This window comes from Heloderma suspectum, chromosome 5 (genome assembly GCF_057233095.1).
Source record: "Heloderma suspectum isolate Gila_16-S chromosome 5, 16-S_ref, whole genome shotgun sequence".
In the NCBI taxonomy this organism is placed as follows: Eukaryota; Metazoa; Chordata; class Lepidosauria; order Squamata; family Helodermatidae; genus Heloderma; species Heloderma suspectum.
This window is the reverse complement of record NC_139462.1, coordinates 130,876,622-130,893,427: the sequence shown is the minus strand read 5'-3', so window position 1 is coordinate 130,893,427 and position 16,806 is coordinate 130,876,622. Positions and strand designations below refer to the sequence as shown.

The following is a 16,806-nucleotide window of genomic DNA, read 5'->3' as shown; positions in this document are numbered from 1 at the left end:
GAATATTAAGATGTTAAATCAGACTTTGAACCATTTAAATCACATTATTTTTTATTTATCTGAAGGTGTACTGCAGGGGTGGGCAGACTTTAGACTTGTGGGATCTACTTTATTTTTACTAAACCCCTGAGATCCAGTACCAGGTGCAAAACAATAGCTCAGGGGGTCAAACATATGCTGAGAATGAAGGAAGAGGGTGGCTGTGTGCACGTGCTCAGCCCAGAAATTGGTTTCCCATGTGAGAACTGAACTCACAGTTCTATCATTCAAAGTTCCACTCCTTGTACCCTGCAGGTTCTCAATGTTAACAGCCTCTCAGACATCACAATCCTACACAGCATGCAGGATAACTAGGAGCAAGCCTCACTGAACACAGCTGGGCTTGCTTTGGAGTAAAGGTGCATAAGAATGCACTTTGTGCAGGAGGAAGGATGCATTTTAATTGTTGTTATTGTTAACAAATTGTGAGTCAGAAATCTTTGCCAGTCGGTCAACTGCACATCACCCAGAGATCTACCAGTAGATCCTGATTTGCCGTTTGCCTACCCTGGTGTAGCGTATCAGACAGCCATATTTTATCATGGGCATGTTTTAACAATGTATTGCTTTCATGAAAACATAGCACTTGGCCCCCTGGTATTATTTTAGAGCATTGGTATTATTCTGTATTAGCAAACGAACTCAGCTTTGCATGTGTTGAAATAACTTTTAGTTTGAGACAACAAAGCCTTCAAGCAAACTTAACATGGCTGTTGGAGTTGGACACATTGTGCCCGCCCCATCTGAGTAACACCAGGCCCGCTGGACTCTCTAGGCATGGCCCACGTCATGTCACGCCCTTATAACCTGAGGGGGGGCTCTACCCACTCCCATTCCCCTGAGAGGGGGCTGCCCCACAGACCGGGGGGGTGGGAGGACAGGCATATAACTCTTTCTTTTGGCCTACTAATCTCCCCTGGCTTCAAACTGTATGGCAAGGGTGGAAAACACAGGCTGCCAGTGGACCCTGCTGTCCCCCATTGTTTTTTAAACACACACATAAAAATTGGCAGCAAACTGGTAGGGATGCTTTCTTCTTGTTGTTTTTGTTCTTCTTGCTGCCCATGTGGGAGGGTGCAGCCTGCAGTGGGTCGGGGGGGGGGGGAATTAGCCCCACCCCTGTTCTATGGACTGCAAAGCTATGTGCTTGTTAGGGAAGTCTGCCCCTAATGGTTGTGGCTGTTTCTGCACCCTTCAACCACATGGACACATTTAAATGAATTAAAAGTGATTAATGCATTTAAAAAATGCACCCTTCAACCACATGGACACATTTAAATGAATTAAAAGTGATTAATGCATTTAAAAAACAGAATCAACCCACGGTATGCACCCCTAGGGTCCCTTTAGCATGCATGCCGAGTTTTAGGTGTCCATGTTTTCCGGTCTTGGTGCTATGGTGCTGACGGATGGACAGACAGACAGACACACATCCTCTTTTATTATGATGCTGTAACATTAGTCTCTCTTATGATTTTGGTATAATTGTGAGATTTTGGTGTGGGACAGTTTTTAGTGGTGATTGTTATTATGCTATTTCTTATCCAGATGGGTTCATGATTTCTGTGTCTATATTTATCTAGACTGATTTTTATTTTATTTTACTGGGGGTTGATCCATAAGAATTTTGCTCCAGTTAACAGTACTTAAATTCTATTCATTTTTTATATACTAGTTAGACACTTGTAAAATTGTTTTAGCATATCCCCAAAGGAAGAGCATTTCTGGCGCAAAATGTCAGGATAAAATGTCATAAATATGTATTTTACATTTTTACGCAGTGGCTTTGCCAGGTTTGAGGGGGCCCTGGGCAAAGTGCCCTGTTGGGACACCTCTGCAGCACATGCCATCCTGCTCGCTCTCCCCGGCCACTCCTGATGCTCCACTGGTGAACGCCCACTTTCTCCCCACACTTTCTGCTGCCCGTTCCCCCAGCACCATGGCCAATCTGTGCTCCTTCCCACCTGGTTTTCTAAGCAGCAGTGCGAAGCAGCCTCTTTTCTCACCCTTAGTCAGAAGGTGCACTGTGCATGAAGTGCCTGCTTGCCAAGGCTCCAGCTGTGCCTACCATCTTCATTTGCCCAGAGGCCCAACTACATGTTGAAAAAGGATCCTGTGCGGTGGCAGGGATGCCCGTGCCGGGTGTGGACATTGTCGTTTCTTGACACTGCCTCCCCCCAACCTTGCCCCATCATGTCACCACATCCTCCTCTGGTGGTTGTCCAGGAGGCAGCGGGGGGCTTGTACTGTAGGGCCCTGGACTTGGGCCCCAAAGTGTACCTCTAGGGGATCCACTGTCTTCATAGTTCACTACTTGCTTTTGTTGGGCCTCTGTTGGAAACACAATAAGGACTTTTTGAGAAATAGCCCAGAGGCCTCTGAGGCTCAGTCTTTGTATGTATAGACTAGCCCAGGAGTGGACAGACCAGGCCTTGTGTTTTTACTAAAACCCCAAAGTCCAACCAAAGCCAGGTACAAACTAGTGGTGCTGACCGGACACACACTGAGAACAGCCTTCCTCGAGCCAGTGCCCTCCAGCTGTGTTGGGACTACAACTCCCATCATAGCCATGCTGGCTGCAGATGATGGGAGGTGAATTCCAACACATCTGGAGGGTACCAGGTTGAGGAGGAGTGATTTATTTCTTTAATGAATTTATTTACTGCTTATCATATCAAAATGTATCTCTACAATGTTTAGAATTAAGGAACCGAGTAACTCTGAGACATGCTCATCCCAGAACATTGTTTTTTGTCTCAGAACTGAGCTTACAGTTTTTTTCTACAGAACTCCACCCTCGGTCCGCTTTCCCCAAGCTTTCTTAGTTTCAGCAGCCTAATTCAGAACCTTCAAAAAAAGCCTTTTTGATGCTGCTCTTGTTAAATGCTTGACAATCAGTATCTCCCAGAGATCTACCAGCAGATCCCAGTCTAGCTTCTGCCTGTCCCTAAAATCTATCATCTGTTCCATGGGTGACAAGTCATAGAAATTACCATCACTAGAGCTAATAAACAACATCTGTCCTGGGTCTCCACTGGGATGAGAATTTAGGGCTAAACTACATGTTATGTTAAGCGCAACTTTCTTTAAAAGTATCTTTATCGCCACCATTTCTATGTTGATGAAAATGCGGCCTTGTAGGGCCCTGATCTGGTGTCATTTTACTGCAAATAACTCTGGGGGCAAATAGGAGCCAGGTTGTATTTTCAGCAGAAACAAAACAAAAAAACACAGCCAGTCCCAGCAACTGCCTTTCCTTCAATATAAAAAGTGCCAGCATTAAGCATGCTTTTTTAAAAGTGTGATTAATACAATGTGCAGTTTGGCCCTTCATTTCAATTTTTATTTAAAAGGTCACATTGTCCCTGAGTTTGCTTGAACCCAAAGACAGAATGACACTGCTTCCAACTAGGGACGTACAGAGTTTGTTAAATCTGTTCTGTCTTGTGTTTCATGGATTGTCGGGCGTCCTTCTTTCCATCATCCACTCATGGATGGAATCGGAATCTCTTTACCAGAATTTTTGTTCTACAGCTAATGCACACTTGTGAAAATGCAGTAATCCACATTACTTAGTGCACATTAACACTAATACACATTAACTAATGCGAATTAGCACATTAGCACTAATGTCACATGCATAATAGCACCCACCCACCGCCCCCTGCCCCCGGTGAAAAACCAGTCTGCAAGTCCACAAAATCTGAAATCATGAAAGCTGGTCTGCTGCAGAATCGCAGGCCGGATTCAGAGAAATCCAAATTCATCTGAACCTGTTGTGGATTTCTCCAACATCCCTATTTGATGCAGGGATCTCTGTGTTACTGGATTTCTTGTTTGCATCAATGGAACAAACAGATCTGTGCATTATGAATGAGCCCATGATCCATTTCGTCCACTGGAATGAATGAATGAATGGGCAAACTGTGGCTATGAATGAATGCGCATGAAAGCTTTTGTGCTTAGAGACATCGCTAAACTGGTATGATGGTTAAAAGGACACAATTCACCAGGACATTCTGCAACATCATTGAACTTCCTCCTCTTACTTTTCAACAATCCTAAGTGAATTGTGTCCTAAAACTCTAATGCAGGGCTAGGCAACTTTGGGAGGTCTGGGGGCCATTTTTGGCCCCCATGTCCTAAGCCTTGTGTGGGCCACACTCCTGCTGCCACCACCCTGTGGAATTTAAGCTTGGAAACAAGCTAAATTTGGCCAATTTTTCTACCGTTGCAAATTTCAACAGGGAGCTGTGGGGGCCACACTGGAGGAGTTGTGGGGGCCACATGTTGTCCACCCCTACTCTGATGAATCAACACAATTTCCCCAACCCCATATGCCAAGAGCGTGTGTCATATTTACAAAAGCAAAAACACAAACAATGGAAGGTGAAGAAATGTTTAAAAACGTAACAACTTTAAATTTTTATTCCCAACATTTCTAGATTTCCTTAATATACTACCAAAGAGAAACATAAAACTTTCCCAAAGCAATATAAATAAGTACAGTTTCATGGTAATAATTTACAAATAAAGACTCCTGTAAAAATAAATTTACAGAGTGGCATATTACAAATTAGTATGTATAAAAATACCCAAGGTGTTTGTTCTGTTAAAAACTAGAAGGCTAAAAATGTATGTCTTTGGTATGAAGCTGCATTAAAGTGACTGCCCCAGAAAACAAGTTCCTGATCTGGCGCCAGGTCTTAGCACACAACATGCTCATCCACCTCATCGTGTCACGCTACCCTAGGACTTCAACTTCAGAATGCAGATGTGGAATTGCATGTTTCCATACTCCTTTGCAGAACACATGCCTGCACATAGAAAAACTAGCATGGCAGACGCCTTCTCTGGGATGTACAAGCCTTTTCTATGTGCAGGGAGCTTTTGTCATGGCAGAGATTCAAATATGTGATCCCCCAACTGCACTCTGAAGTAGTACAGTCCCAAGGGAGCTGTACTGCATGGTTTTTCTATCAGTCTTGAGCCCACCAAGGTCAGTGGCAAGCATGCTAATAGCCTTGACATCAACATACAACATGGGGTTAGCTAAGCTTGCATAGAAGTCCCACAAAAGTGCACAACACTTTTGACAGATAAAAGACTACGGCGCCCATATCACAGTTTGGTCTTGGACAGTCTTCCTCAACCTAGGGCCCTCCAGATGTGTCAGACTACCGCCATGGGAATCACTAGGAATGATAGGAACTGTAGTCCAACACATCTGGAGGGCCCCAGGGTGGGCAAGCCTGGTCTAGGACAGGCCTGCACTTGCGACTCGTCAAATCAAATGCAAGCTGTGTTTGCCAGCCCACCAGGGGCTCAGCAGAACCTGGGTTTGGTGCCTCTCTCTGGACCACAGAAACAAGGCTGGGGGAAAGGACTGCCAAGCACTTGGCAGGTCAGCTCTAGGACCTAACAAAAGCTTCAAATAAATTGTTGCTGGCAAAGGCAACTTGATTTTTTACACTGGTCAAGGCACTTCAAAATCTCTTCATCTGTTTCTTTTACACCATGGCCCTTGTAAACAGAGGCTCAAAAAACACAAACACCCAGCCAACAAGCAATGTACTTACTTCCATAGCTACTTTTCTATATTTGGTCCCCTTTCTACCCATTTCTTTTTTCAAATTTCAACACATTTTCAATTACTCAAGCCAGATGACCCTCATTACAGAACTTGAGGGCATGCTTGCAAAAGGCAGAAATATTTGAAACACGGGGTATGCCATACAATTCCTTTTCAAATATTGAGTTTCAAAAGCTTTTTGTTCCTGGGCATTATAGGTGTCCTGCATGGAGTTGATTTTAAAAAGAAAACAAAAAGTCACTGTCTTCCTGGATACAGAATAATAAACTTGGCCTTCTGGTTGCCTTGTGTCACCAGGGCTGCCTGCACAACGCCCTACACTTCCGTGCCTTCCCGGGAGTAGATGAGGCTGTTGACTGTGAAGTTGTATAAGTGGTTGTACTGGCCTGACTGGCCGCCACTGCCAGGATGGAACGGGCTGTAATAGGCACCGGCAGGCCCTGAAACGCGCTGCAGCTGCTCGACAGGAGGAACTTCCTGGGTGAAGCTGCTGCCACTCAGCGGCCCAGCAGGGACATTTCTGTGATGCAGCTCGCTGCCAAGGCGACCGCCGTTGCTCAGCGAGTTCATGCCACTGAAAAAGGTGCTGAGGCAGCTGGGGGAAGGTGAGACAATCACCGGCGGAGAGGTGCTCTTTGAATGGTCCCTCAAGGAGGCCATGGACTCCAGCTCGGAGGAGGGGCTTTCGCCACATGGCTTCCCCGGCGCCAAAGAGAGGGGGCGCCCGTCCTCAGTCTTCAGAGCCCCCAAGGCGGAAACCGTGGATGCCACTGCGGAGGCACTGGGGTCGGAGCGCCTCTTACGCTTGCGACGGAAATTCCCGTTGTCGAACATTTTCTCACAGTTTGGGTCCAACGTCCAGTAGTTCCCCTTCCCTGAATGATGACAGAGAACAGGGGTTGAAAAAGGAATCTTTTCCTGAAAACAGCGGAAAATTGCACACTCCCCAAGTAGGATCTTAGCCATGGTTTGTGTGCTTGGATCAGAATGCCATACCAAAAAGAGAGAAAGAGAGAGAGAGAGAGAGCGCGCGAGCGGGGAGAGGCTACCCTTCTAAAAATTAAACTAGAAAAAGAATAGACATACTAGGAATAAAACTAGAAAAAATAAAGTTAGGGCTGTCAGTCAACTAAAGGATTCTGTGTTGATTAATCTGTCTTTTAACTAGTTAGAGGATCAATTAATTAATTTTTGTAAACTTGTGTATTACCAACTAGGGGGGGGCGCACAGTGGACTCTGCAGGGAGTATAAGAAATGACCATGTAATAAACAAATATTTATCAATCTTTGTCAAATGGAAAGGCTATTTTTAATATTTTCTTTTTCATTCTCTTTTACAGTTACACGAACCAAAATACTCCCCCTTCCAAAAGTACATCTGCATGCCTTTTAAAATTGGTTCTAGATTAATGAACTACCAATTAAGCACTGCAATTCTAATCAATTATATATAAAAAATGAATGCCACAATTCATATATGAAAACATGGTATTCAATTACAGCCAGAAGGACCGGCTCTTAGAACAAGTTTCCATTATATAAGAACTCCGTTCTGAAGGTAACTGAAGAGTCCACATATCGCTCCAAGAAAATAAATGGCAGCTGGCCCATTTCCTCCTATGCTTTGTGGCTCCCAAGATATTAAACAGTTTTCAGCTACAGATGATATTTACATTCCCTCTTTATCAAGGCCCTCAGGAAGACAGGGGGGCTGCCACATTCACATATCAGAGGTGTGCATGAGTCTCCCATGATGCATAGCAGCTGGGTGCAATGCAATGCTCGCAGCACTCTGTGCGCTTGCCAGGGGATGGAGGGAGCTAAACAGAATTAAATTAGAAAAACTGTGACGATCCCCACCAATGTGAGCAGGAGGTGATAGGTCATAATCCAAGTATTCTGTCAGCAGTCAATGCTAGGAAACATTGGTATTTGTTGCCAGATATCAGCATAGGAAGTTGGAAATACAGGTTGCTAAGGCTTCATGTGGCCCTTGGCTTCTGAGAAACTTTTTTAAACAAACAAAAAATGGACAAATGACTAACTTAACATCAAGCTATTTTCTTGTAGCCATGTTTCTACTTAAAACTATCTTCAGGAAATTTCCATGTATAATGGAAACTTTAGTCCTTCTGTTATTAAACAGTACTTTAAAATGTTTTTGTTTACAATTTATAGAATTCATTTTTATTGACAGTATAGTTTTACATTTGCTAGTTATTCCAAGTATCTCACTTCCTGGACCTGTATCTGATCCCACATCGGGATAATATTGCTAAGGAGATATAAAACCATTATCATGGTTTGGGCCCATACAACAGCTGAACGTTTTCTCCCTCCACTTCCAAGCCTGAACCCACTGTGGCCGCTCTCATCCCCACAAACGGAGCTTTATGGTCTGAACATTGTAACCAGGGAGCAATACATGCATACAAAGTCAGTGGATGCACATTCAAGATTACTAATTTCAGCAAGTTTCAGACTTGAGCCCTTTACTTCTGGCAGCTCCTTTTTACTTCATGAGCAGAACCTCTTTCTGTACTGGACAATGTTGACTTCTACATGAACCAACTGTGAAAGCTCCATTAGTAAATGCAAGACATTCATAATCTTTGTTACTGGCTGGGATCCAAAGAGTTACATGTGTACACGGAGAATACACGCATGCCTGCAAACATACACACACAGAGACTTCATTTTCAAATGCAGTAACTTGCACTGCACTTGATGCGGCCTCAGAGGGTCTCCCAACCTTCAGGATTGGCTTTTTGCAAACTCAATGTGCTGAAAAATTCTAGTGCATACGCAGACGCCCCTTGAATGGCACTCACTATACACAACCCAAGCCCCAATCTCTTCCGCATAACTGAATCCGCAGCCTCCAACATGTGCATGTGACTCATGAAACTGGATATCCTTTGTTCTGCAAAGGGTAGGATATTAGAAGCCGAACAAAAGAAATATTACACATGAAACAAATCCATTCCTTAATCGGTGTGTCCTCTTTGGGTTCTGAAACTAAGTCACTTCTAATAAAATGATGTAAGCAATAGTTTTATCCACTGGGATATAAAATTATTTTTCTTTGGCAGTTGCATTGTGGTGATCCACATCACAGGTCTCAGGTTTGTAATCATGCAGCTCAAACCATGTTGGCCTGAAGTCTCAAAAGCCACACCTGCGCAACCACTGGGCTATAAGACTAGACCCTGGCAGCAAAGACAGGGTCCCCCGTCCCATCATCTTAGCATCCAACATGCAAAGTGGGGGGGGGGAGGCATTAGCAAGGGAGAAGCAGCAGGTGGGGATGCTTAACCCTTCCCTCACCTGTTGCTTTTCCTCTGCTCAGACACCAGGTTTCCTGGCCATATGGAGAAACATGCTTGGAGGGGAACGGGAGAATCAGGAAGACGGGGCAAGATTAAGAACACCACCTCCCCACCAGACACATTTCTCTGCTACAAATGTGCCGCCCTCCCCACTTTGCACATTGGATTAAATGTCCAGTTCTACCCTATCAGAGTATTCACAAGACCAGCCTCTGCATGGATCTCCAATTAAAGAGTCAGGTTGACATGGAGAAAGATGAGAAGTGACCATTTTACTGTGCTAAGCAAAGTTAGTGGCCACAGTCTGTGAACAACTGGAGAGAATATTTTTTTTAAAATAAAAAAGACACTTTTTTCAACACTGCCGCTCCAAGCCTGTTGCCATGAAAACCCAGTAAAGACTGTAACCAGAAGCATTTTCACACGTGAAGCCTAAAAAGTGTCAGTTTGTGAGGCGAACGTAAAACCTACACCAGCTTTCCCAACCTGGTGACCTCCATAGATGTGGACTCCCCTCCCCAGATGGGACTGCAACTTCCATCATGGGAAAGATGGGGTCTGCAGTCCAACATATCTGGAGGGAACCAGGTTGAGAAAGGCCAACATACACCAGTCAGAATTTTTCACAAATAACTCTCCTCAGCATCCTGTTCTGCTTTAACAATGATCCAACATTTATGGGAATAGATGCTCTAAAGGTGACATAAGCCTCACATATCAACGTTACATTATCTCTAAACAAACAGAACAATGGGAAGTATTTTTGCTTAGCAACTGGATGGTGATTTTGACCACTGCAGTTGTGGGCTTGCATCCTAGCCAGCCATGTACAAGATGCAGATAGGAGACAGCGGGCAGGGGTTACAGGCTGCAATAAAATCCTTGAGTCATTTATCCTAAAAACAATCCCGGGTGACAGAGGCTGGCAATTCTGGCTGTAGCAGTCTCGGCTGAGCAAAGATTTGAGCCAGCCTGCCCCCCCCCCACCTCCCCCTGCAATGCTATCTATGACAGCAGTGGACAGAAAGTAGATCTGGATCCCATGGTAGATCTCTGGGTGATTTGCAGTAGATCAGCAAGGATTTTTGGCTCCCAGTTGTTTAACAATAGCAGCAAAATTATACTGCCGGTATGATTTATGCTGCTGAAATGAAGACAGCTTGAGATAAGCAGGAGCGGATTTTTGTGTGGAAGGACTGTGAGTTCTGCTCAGTTCTGGTACTCAAAACAAATTTCTGGGCCCAGAATTCTTCAATTAATTCTAAGTACGTCTTTTGCACCAGGCTGCAGCTGGATCGCAGGATTCTAATTAAAAAAAAGAGTAGATCCTGCAAGCCTGATGTCTAACCACCCCTGATCTACGAACTAGAGAGTCTCTCTCTCCTCTTGCCAACCAACACTTCCAGAATCTCTGCCTATCAGCAATGCAAATGCTCAAAAGGTCAGGAGTCAGGCTACTAGATTTACAAGTCAATTTCCAAATAACTTGCATTTTAAAAGATAAATACCACCTATTACCTTTCAGTTTCAGCTTGCTCCTTAAAGTGAAAGACAATATTTTAAGGACTATTAAAGCTGGCTAGAAATCCTCAAATTCACAAGTGTCCAGCTCGGGCTGCCCGCTGTCTCCCACATCCATGCATCATTCACAGGAACATGAGTAGTTCTGGGCTGCAAACTGTCTTTGCACAAGATCCTCCTTTGTAACACTTGCTTATGCCATCTGGAGGGATTCTATTAGCCACATTCCTTGTTCTACAAGCACAAGAAGCTTTGCTGTTATGTGGCACGCAAAACTGGAATGGGCGCTTCAAGTCCTCCTGAGACTTGAATCAGAACTCATCCACAGATGTGGTATTTTAAAAGGTCAGCTGCTTTCCCCCCTGAAGGTGTCCCCAGGTTCTCCCTTCTCACGAGATCGTAGCACCCAGGGCTTTGTCTTCCATCCCATCCTGCACATCTCCCCTATCCAAATCTCAGGCACACTTCTAAAATACCCCTGACTATTCTGAAAGGAACTCCCCGGCATTTCCTCTATTCTGAGCAAGCTTCAACTCTCTCTCCTCCTCTAAGAGCTTTCAAGAAACCGCAAACACAAGGGGGGCAATTGAAGAGAGCAGCCCTCACTCCCACACCACAGGGATGCGAACTCCTGAGGGAGAGGGAGGGATCTCTGATCTTCAGTTAAGTCACAGCCCACCAGGCTGCTTGGCATTTTCCAGGAAGAGAAACCCACCAGAAAATGCTGTACTGCTACTTTCCCTCACCACTACTAACTTCAAGTAGCAGCACGAGGTCAGCTTGCAAGTCGGAGCACCTCAGTGAGTTTCTCCTCCTCTCCACCCCTTTGTCCAAGTCTTTCCCTGCCTCACTCAGCTGCATAACAACCCTGGAATGGCACCATTCTGCAGAACAGGAACCCCCTGTGCTGCAAATTCTGGGGCATGTTCTAGGATTCGGCTCACCCTCACCTTGGTTTATTATATATAACCTGCATTTCTGTATACTGTAATTTCAAAAAGCAGCTTACAATAAAAATAAAGCAGAAGAGAAAACAAGATTAGAAGAATGCAAAGCTGCAAATGGAGGGTCAAACTAGATGTGACGGGGCAGCCATGTTTGGTATGCCCCTGTCTGCCCCTCCACGTATAAAAGGGTGGATGTGACTAATTTTTAGACTGAAAGGAGCACACAGGTGAGGGAAGTTGAACTCCCCCCCTTTTTTTCTTTTTAATTTTATCTTCCTGTGGTCTGTCACTCCAGGTACATTTTCCCCAGCCCAGCTCCAATACCAGAAGTGAGCCAGGCTGGCATTATTTCATTCATTCATTTCATTTCTTATATTTCTATACCACCCCACAGCTGAAGCTCTGTGGGTGATTCACAGATAAGAGTGCCTGAAGCAACTGGGCACCACTAGGTAAGGCAGAGGAGAGTTCAGGTTGCCTCAGACAGGTGTCCCCCACTTTCTATGTAAAGAGGGCAGAAATGTAGGCAAAAATGTGGCTGCTCCCATCGCATGTGGTTCAGCCCCGAGACTGTGTAGTAGAATGTACACAGCAGTCTCTTCCGGCTAAGCTTCACATGGGAACATCAGTCATGGTGGGGCAGCACTTCTCAGGACAGCTGGCCTGCCATTGCTGATCTCCTCACAGAGGAATCGCCAATATGCTTCTGAGGATCCCCAGAGCTCCCTGGGACTCCGGACCAAATGAGAGGCAGCGTTATTCACGCATTCGGCAATTGTATGAACATTGTTAAAATGTGAATAGCAGCTGCAGGGGGGGATCAGGACTAAGGCAGGGGCGAAGGGCTCACACCCTCTCCCCCACCCCAGCTCTCTACCACTATTTCCTTCTTTAAAAACCCAACACATTCATGCAATTGCTAAAAGCTTGAACGCTGTGACAGCGCCTTCTCCAACCTGGTGACCTCCAGATGTGTTGGACTAAAACTCTGGGGATGCTGGGAGTTGTAGTCCAATCTATCTGGAGGGCACCGGGTTGGGGAAGGCTGCTGGGACACCTAGTTTAGCCCACAGTTTGACAACCACTAGAAGCAACGTGGTCATCTGTAAAGCCATCTTAGGTTGCAGGCCACACAAGGAGCGTGAGGGGCTAGGTGTGACATGCTACCACTTAGTCCTCCTGGATCCCTACCTATCCTCCACCTGTGGGGGCAGCCTCAGTGGAGGGGCACTGACCAGGTGCAGAAACACCTCTGCTTTAAACTTTTCCTCTTTTGAAGGAGGCGCCACCTCATTCTGTAGAGTGGCGGCAATTATCAGGGATGATGCGGATAGATGAGCAGGTTTTGAAAGAGCTGGGGAGAGTCCAACTTTGCATTGTTGTCCCTGCGTGTGGTGCACACGAATTATCCAGGTTGTTCACAAGGTTGCTAAACTATGCCTAATGGCAAAATTCATATGCCAACATTCCCAGTTAAATGAACAGAACACATATAGCTGAGAGAGCAACCGCTTCTCTATCAACACACGGTCTTCAAATCTTCATCCAAAGTTCATGAGACAACTGGGAACAATTCAATTTCTTTAATGTGTACTGTACACCACTTTGGATTTTTTTTAATCTAAAACTGAAAAGAGCGATAGATATCATAGTACTAAATAAATAATAGCTTATGTGTAGGATCCTGTAAGCGCCCTACATAGAGTGGACCCGTTGAAATGAATGAGACTCGAGTTAGTTGTGATTAACTTCCATCTCATTCATTTCAATGTGTCTACTCTACCTACGACTAACACTGGACACCACCCAATATTCCCATGGGCATCTGGACACGGAGATTATTATTAGGAGCCATTTCATTAGCGGAAATTAAAATGTGGAAGTTTGCTTCTTGAATATACAACCTTATATCTTAGTCTCAAAATAGGGTATACATAACAGAGGCTGCTTACAACAGAGGTTGGCTAAAACACATTCAGTGCAGATGCGTGTACAAGTAAAAATTCCAATTCAAATTAATGATCTATGACATGTACAAGGATGGTAGTTATTGTGGATTAAATAGCCTAGAATAGGGTGTGAGAGTGTACAGTTTATTTGATCTGAAAGGAAGTCCACTTCCAAGATTCAACTAATCTCACTTTCAGTAGATTAGAGCATAACTCCAAGGCAGCATCTAGGATCAGAGTTGAATACATGCCACACAGAGATGATGCCCTTTTACTCTGCCTCCACGAAGACAAAATAACCTCCACCTCACTACCGCAGGTTGGGAACCCTCACTTTCCAAAAGTAACGGGGGGGGGGGGAAGTAACTCCATTTTGCCACTTTGCAACCACTGTTGCCAATATGCCACAGCAACCAAGAATAGTTACGAGGAATCACTAATTTGAATTAAGTGATTTGGAATGAAGCCATCTGAGGAGCTGCATTGCATCCTAAAGACACTAGCAGCACAATCCTGTACTTGTCTATTCAGCAGTAATCCCCACTGAGTTCAATAGGATTTACTTCTAGGTAAATGAGTGCAGGACCCGGACCAAGGAATAAACGCCACTGAACACAGTGGAACTTACTTCTGAATAAAGGCGCAGAGCATTACGCCACATGGATGCTCCTACCCGTTTAGCTGAGAATAAGGCCCACTTGGTCTCAGAGGGCTGCCTGTGGCCTTAGTGAGAAGCCGTTCCCCCTGAAATCAAGGGGGCTTACTTCCGTGCAACCCTGGTTAGTCTCGCGGGAGAGCCACGTCCACTGTCATTTCCCCACAATCTGTACGCACAACCTGCGCGTCCCTTTCAGTGTCCCCTGCCCCGGAGAACCCGACGTCTGCCGTCCGGTTTCATCCGTGCAGGCTCGGGAGCCTGTCTGGAGATCTTCCTCTCCCAGCAGAAGTTACGTGTGGGGGGCGGGTCGGCGTGGGGGTTAGAAAGGAGGGGTCTTGGGACACATCCCCAAACGCGGCCGCGCGAGGACGCCCAAGCGGTCTGCCCATGCTCAGAAGCCCCCTTTCGCCTCGGGAAGGCGCCTGCCCCACCCGCCCCTTCCCGAGGGAGGCGCCAGGCACGCACCGGGGTCGTCCTCGTCGCGGGGCACTTTGCGGAAGCAGTCGTTGAGGCTGAGGTTGTGGCGGATGGAGTTCTGCCAGCCGGCCTTGCTGCGCTTGTAGAAGGGGAAGTTCTCCGCCACGTACTGGTAGATGTGGCTGAGCGTCAGCTTGCGCTCCGGCGCGCCCTGGATAGCCATGGCGATGAGCGCCGAGTAGGAGTAGGGCGGGCGCACCAGGCGCAGCAGCTCCTCCTGGCTCGCCAGGCTCAGCCAGCCCAGCTCCGGCGAGGCGCCGGCCGCAGCCCCCGCCGCGCTCAAGAGCTGCGGCCCCCCGACGCCCCGCGGCGGGCAGCCGTAGGGCAGGAAGGGCGCGCCCGAGCCCCCGGGGCCGCCGCCGCCGCCGCCGCCCTGCACGTAGGGGCCCGCGCCGCTCACGCCCCACAGGTAGCCGGCGGCCGCCGGCGACGCGCCGTAGTCACCAAGCGCGTAGGCGGCGGCGGAAGGTCTCTGCCCCGCTGTGCCCGCGGGTGCGGCGGCAGGCTGCGGGTAGACGCTGAAGGCCTCGCTGCAGTACACGGCCATGGCGGGCGCCTCCCGGGCTCTGCTGCTGCTGCTGTCGCCGCCGCCGCCGCCGCCGCACGACCAAGGCGCCAAAGGGCTGGCGGCAGCCGTCGGGGGCGAGCAGGGAGCGGACTGCGCTGGCTGCGGCGGCTGGAGATCGCTCGAGCTCATCGCCCAGCGGCGCGGCGCAGGTGGCCAGTCCCCGCCCAGATTCCTCTTCCCCGGGGGCGGCCGCTGCGCGCTCTCCCGAGCCTTATAGCGCCCAGATCTCTGCCCGGCCTCCCTGCCCGTGGCCCAGGGATGGCGGCGAGGAGGAGGAGGAGGAGGAGGAGGAGGTGGGGCGCGGCTCCTCCAGCAACCAGTCGAGGGGCGGCGTGGCAAAACGAGGCGGCAGCGCCCGGCTGAGGCGCCGCCGCACAGGCGATCTTGTCCGTCCGTCTGCGGCGCCCCTCCTCTCCGCGCGGCGCCTGCACCTCGACGGGGCTCGCTTGCGATGGGGGGGCGAGCGAAGTTGGCGTGTGGCGCAAAAAGCTCTCGCAGGAAGAACGAGCCCCGCTGCTTTCAGCGCGACTCGCTTTCCAAGAGCGGCTTGGGGGATCCGCCAAGCAAAGCGCGTCTTCGCGCCCGAGATGCTGATGCCCGTTGCTCGGAAATTAATCCCATTGATTTCGATGGGGCCGCCTCCCGAGCAACAGCGCTGCAGTGTTAGCGGTATCTCGGGCGTCAAAGGTTGATGTAGACACTCGGCTACTGAGGTTTGCCCGTGCAACCGCCCTGGAGGTGGGAACAGAATCCTTATGCGGATCTTTGGAGCATCCTTACGAACGCACGTGGCCAACGCTACCTGGGAGTTTGTATCAGTAGTTGATCGAAATAACTCTTCGTAGTGGCGATGCGGAATCCCATTCAGTATGGCACAAGGATTTTAAGGAATTTACGCAGGTTGCCAATGGGATGGCTTGGGAACCGGTCCCATTACCGTCCCATTTGGAAAACGGGGGAGGGAAAAATGGTATTACATACAACTTGCTTTGGTAAAGGACAAAACCAACTATTTTCAACTTCCGTTAATTTTATTTCAAACCCTGATTCAGTTTTCATTTTCAGCTTCTGATCAGTTCTTTTTAGAAGTACATCCCCAAATAACCCCACCCCCCAAAACCCGATTCACGGGTTCTATCCAAACTGTCATGTTTAGAGCAGACGCATTGATAGTAACGGGGCAAGTAAGCCATAGCTAACTTAAACCCATTGTTTTCATTGGGTCTACTCTCAATATGCCTAAGTCTGGATCCAACCCCACCACTGCAGTTTTCGAGGATGGACGCTGCAGTTCAAAGTTCATAAGCTGATTGGAAACACTTCATTTGCTTAATAGTGGATGCCTTTATTATTTGGGCCCATAAGGTTTGGGTGTTGTTGTTTTTTAACTCTTGATATGTAAGAGTCCCCGTTAAATGATTAGCTCTCAGGTTCTTCCTTTAAGATGCCTATTCTTTTAATTAGGATACAACATAGATTATCATAGGGAAATAATATTACGAATTCTTGCAAAGGAATAAGTACATTAAGACACCAGAATCCATCAGTTAGGAAGAGATATATCATTTATTATCATTAATAATAAAACAAACACCGCTGCCCTGGCTGAACGTCCAAGATATATGAATACTGTTAACTTGTTCCTGACTGGCTTCAGTTATTCGCAGCGATAGATCATAGTCAACAGATGCACATAAGAAATACCCTGAAAATCAAAAACAAAA

The 16,806-nt window shown here is 47.2% G+C and overlaps 1 protein-coding gene across 1 annotated transcript; it reads right to left on the bottom strand.

Moving 5' to 3' along the window:
- Window positions 1-4,426: 4,426 nt before the first annotated feature.
- FOXI3 (forkhead box I3) lies at window positions 4,427-15,489 on the bottom strand. Its single transcript, XM_084860376.1, has 2 exons — window positions 14,503-15,489; window positions 4,427-6,507 (listed from the first exon to the last, which is right to left on the bottom strand). The coding sequence occupies exons 1-2, from the start codon at window positions 15,209-15,211 to the stop codon at window positions 5,948-5,950; spliced, it is 1,269 nt and encodes a 422-aa protein (XP_084716502.1). The 5' UTR covers window positions 15,212-15,489; the 3' UTR covers window positions 4,427-5,947.
- Between the last annotated feature and the right edge of the window lie 1,317 nt (window positions 15,490-16,806).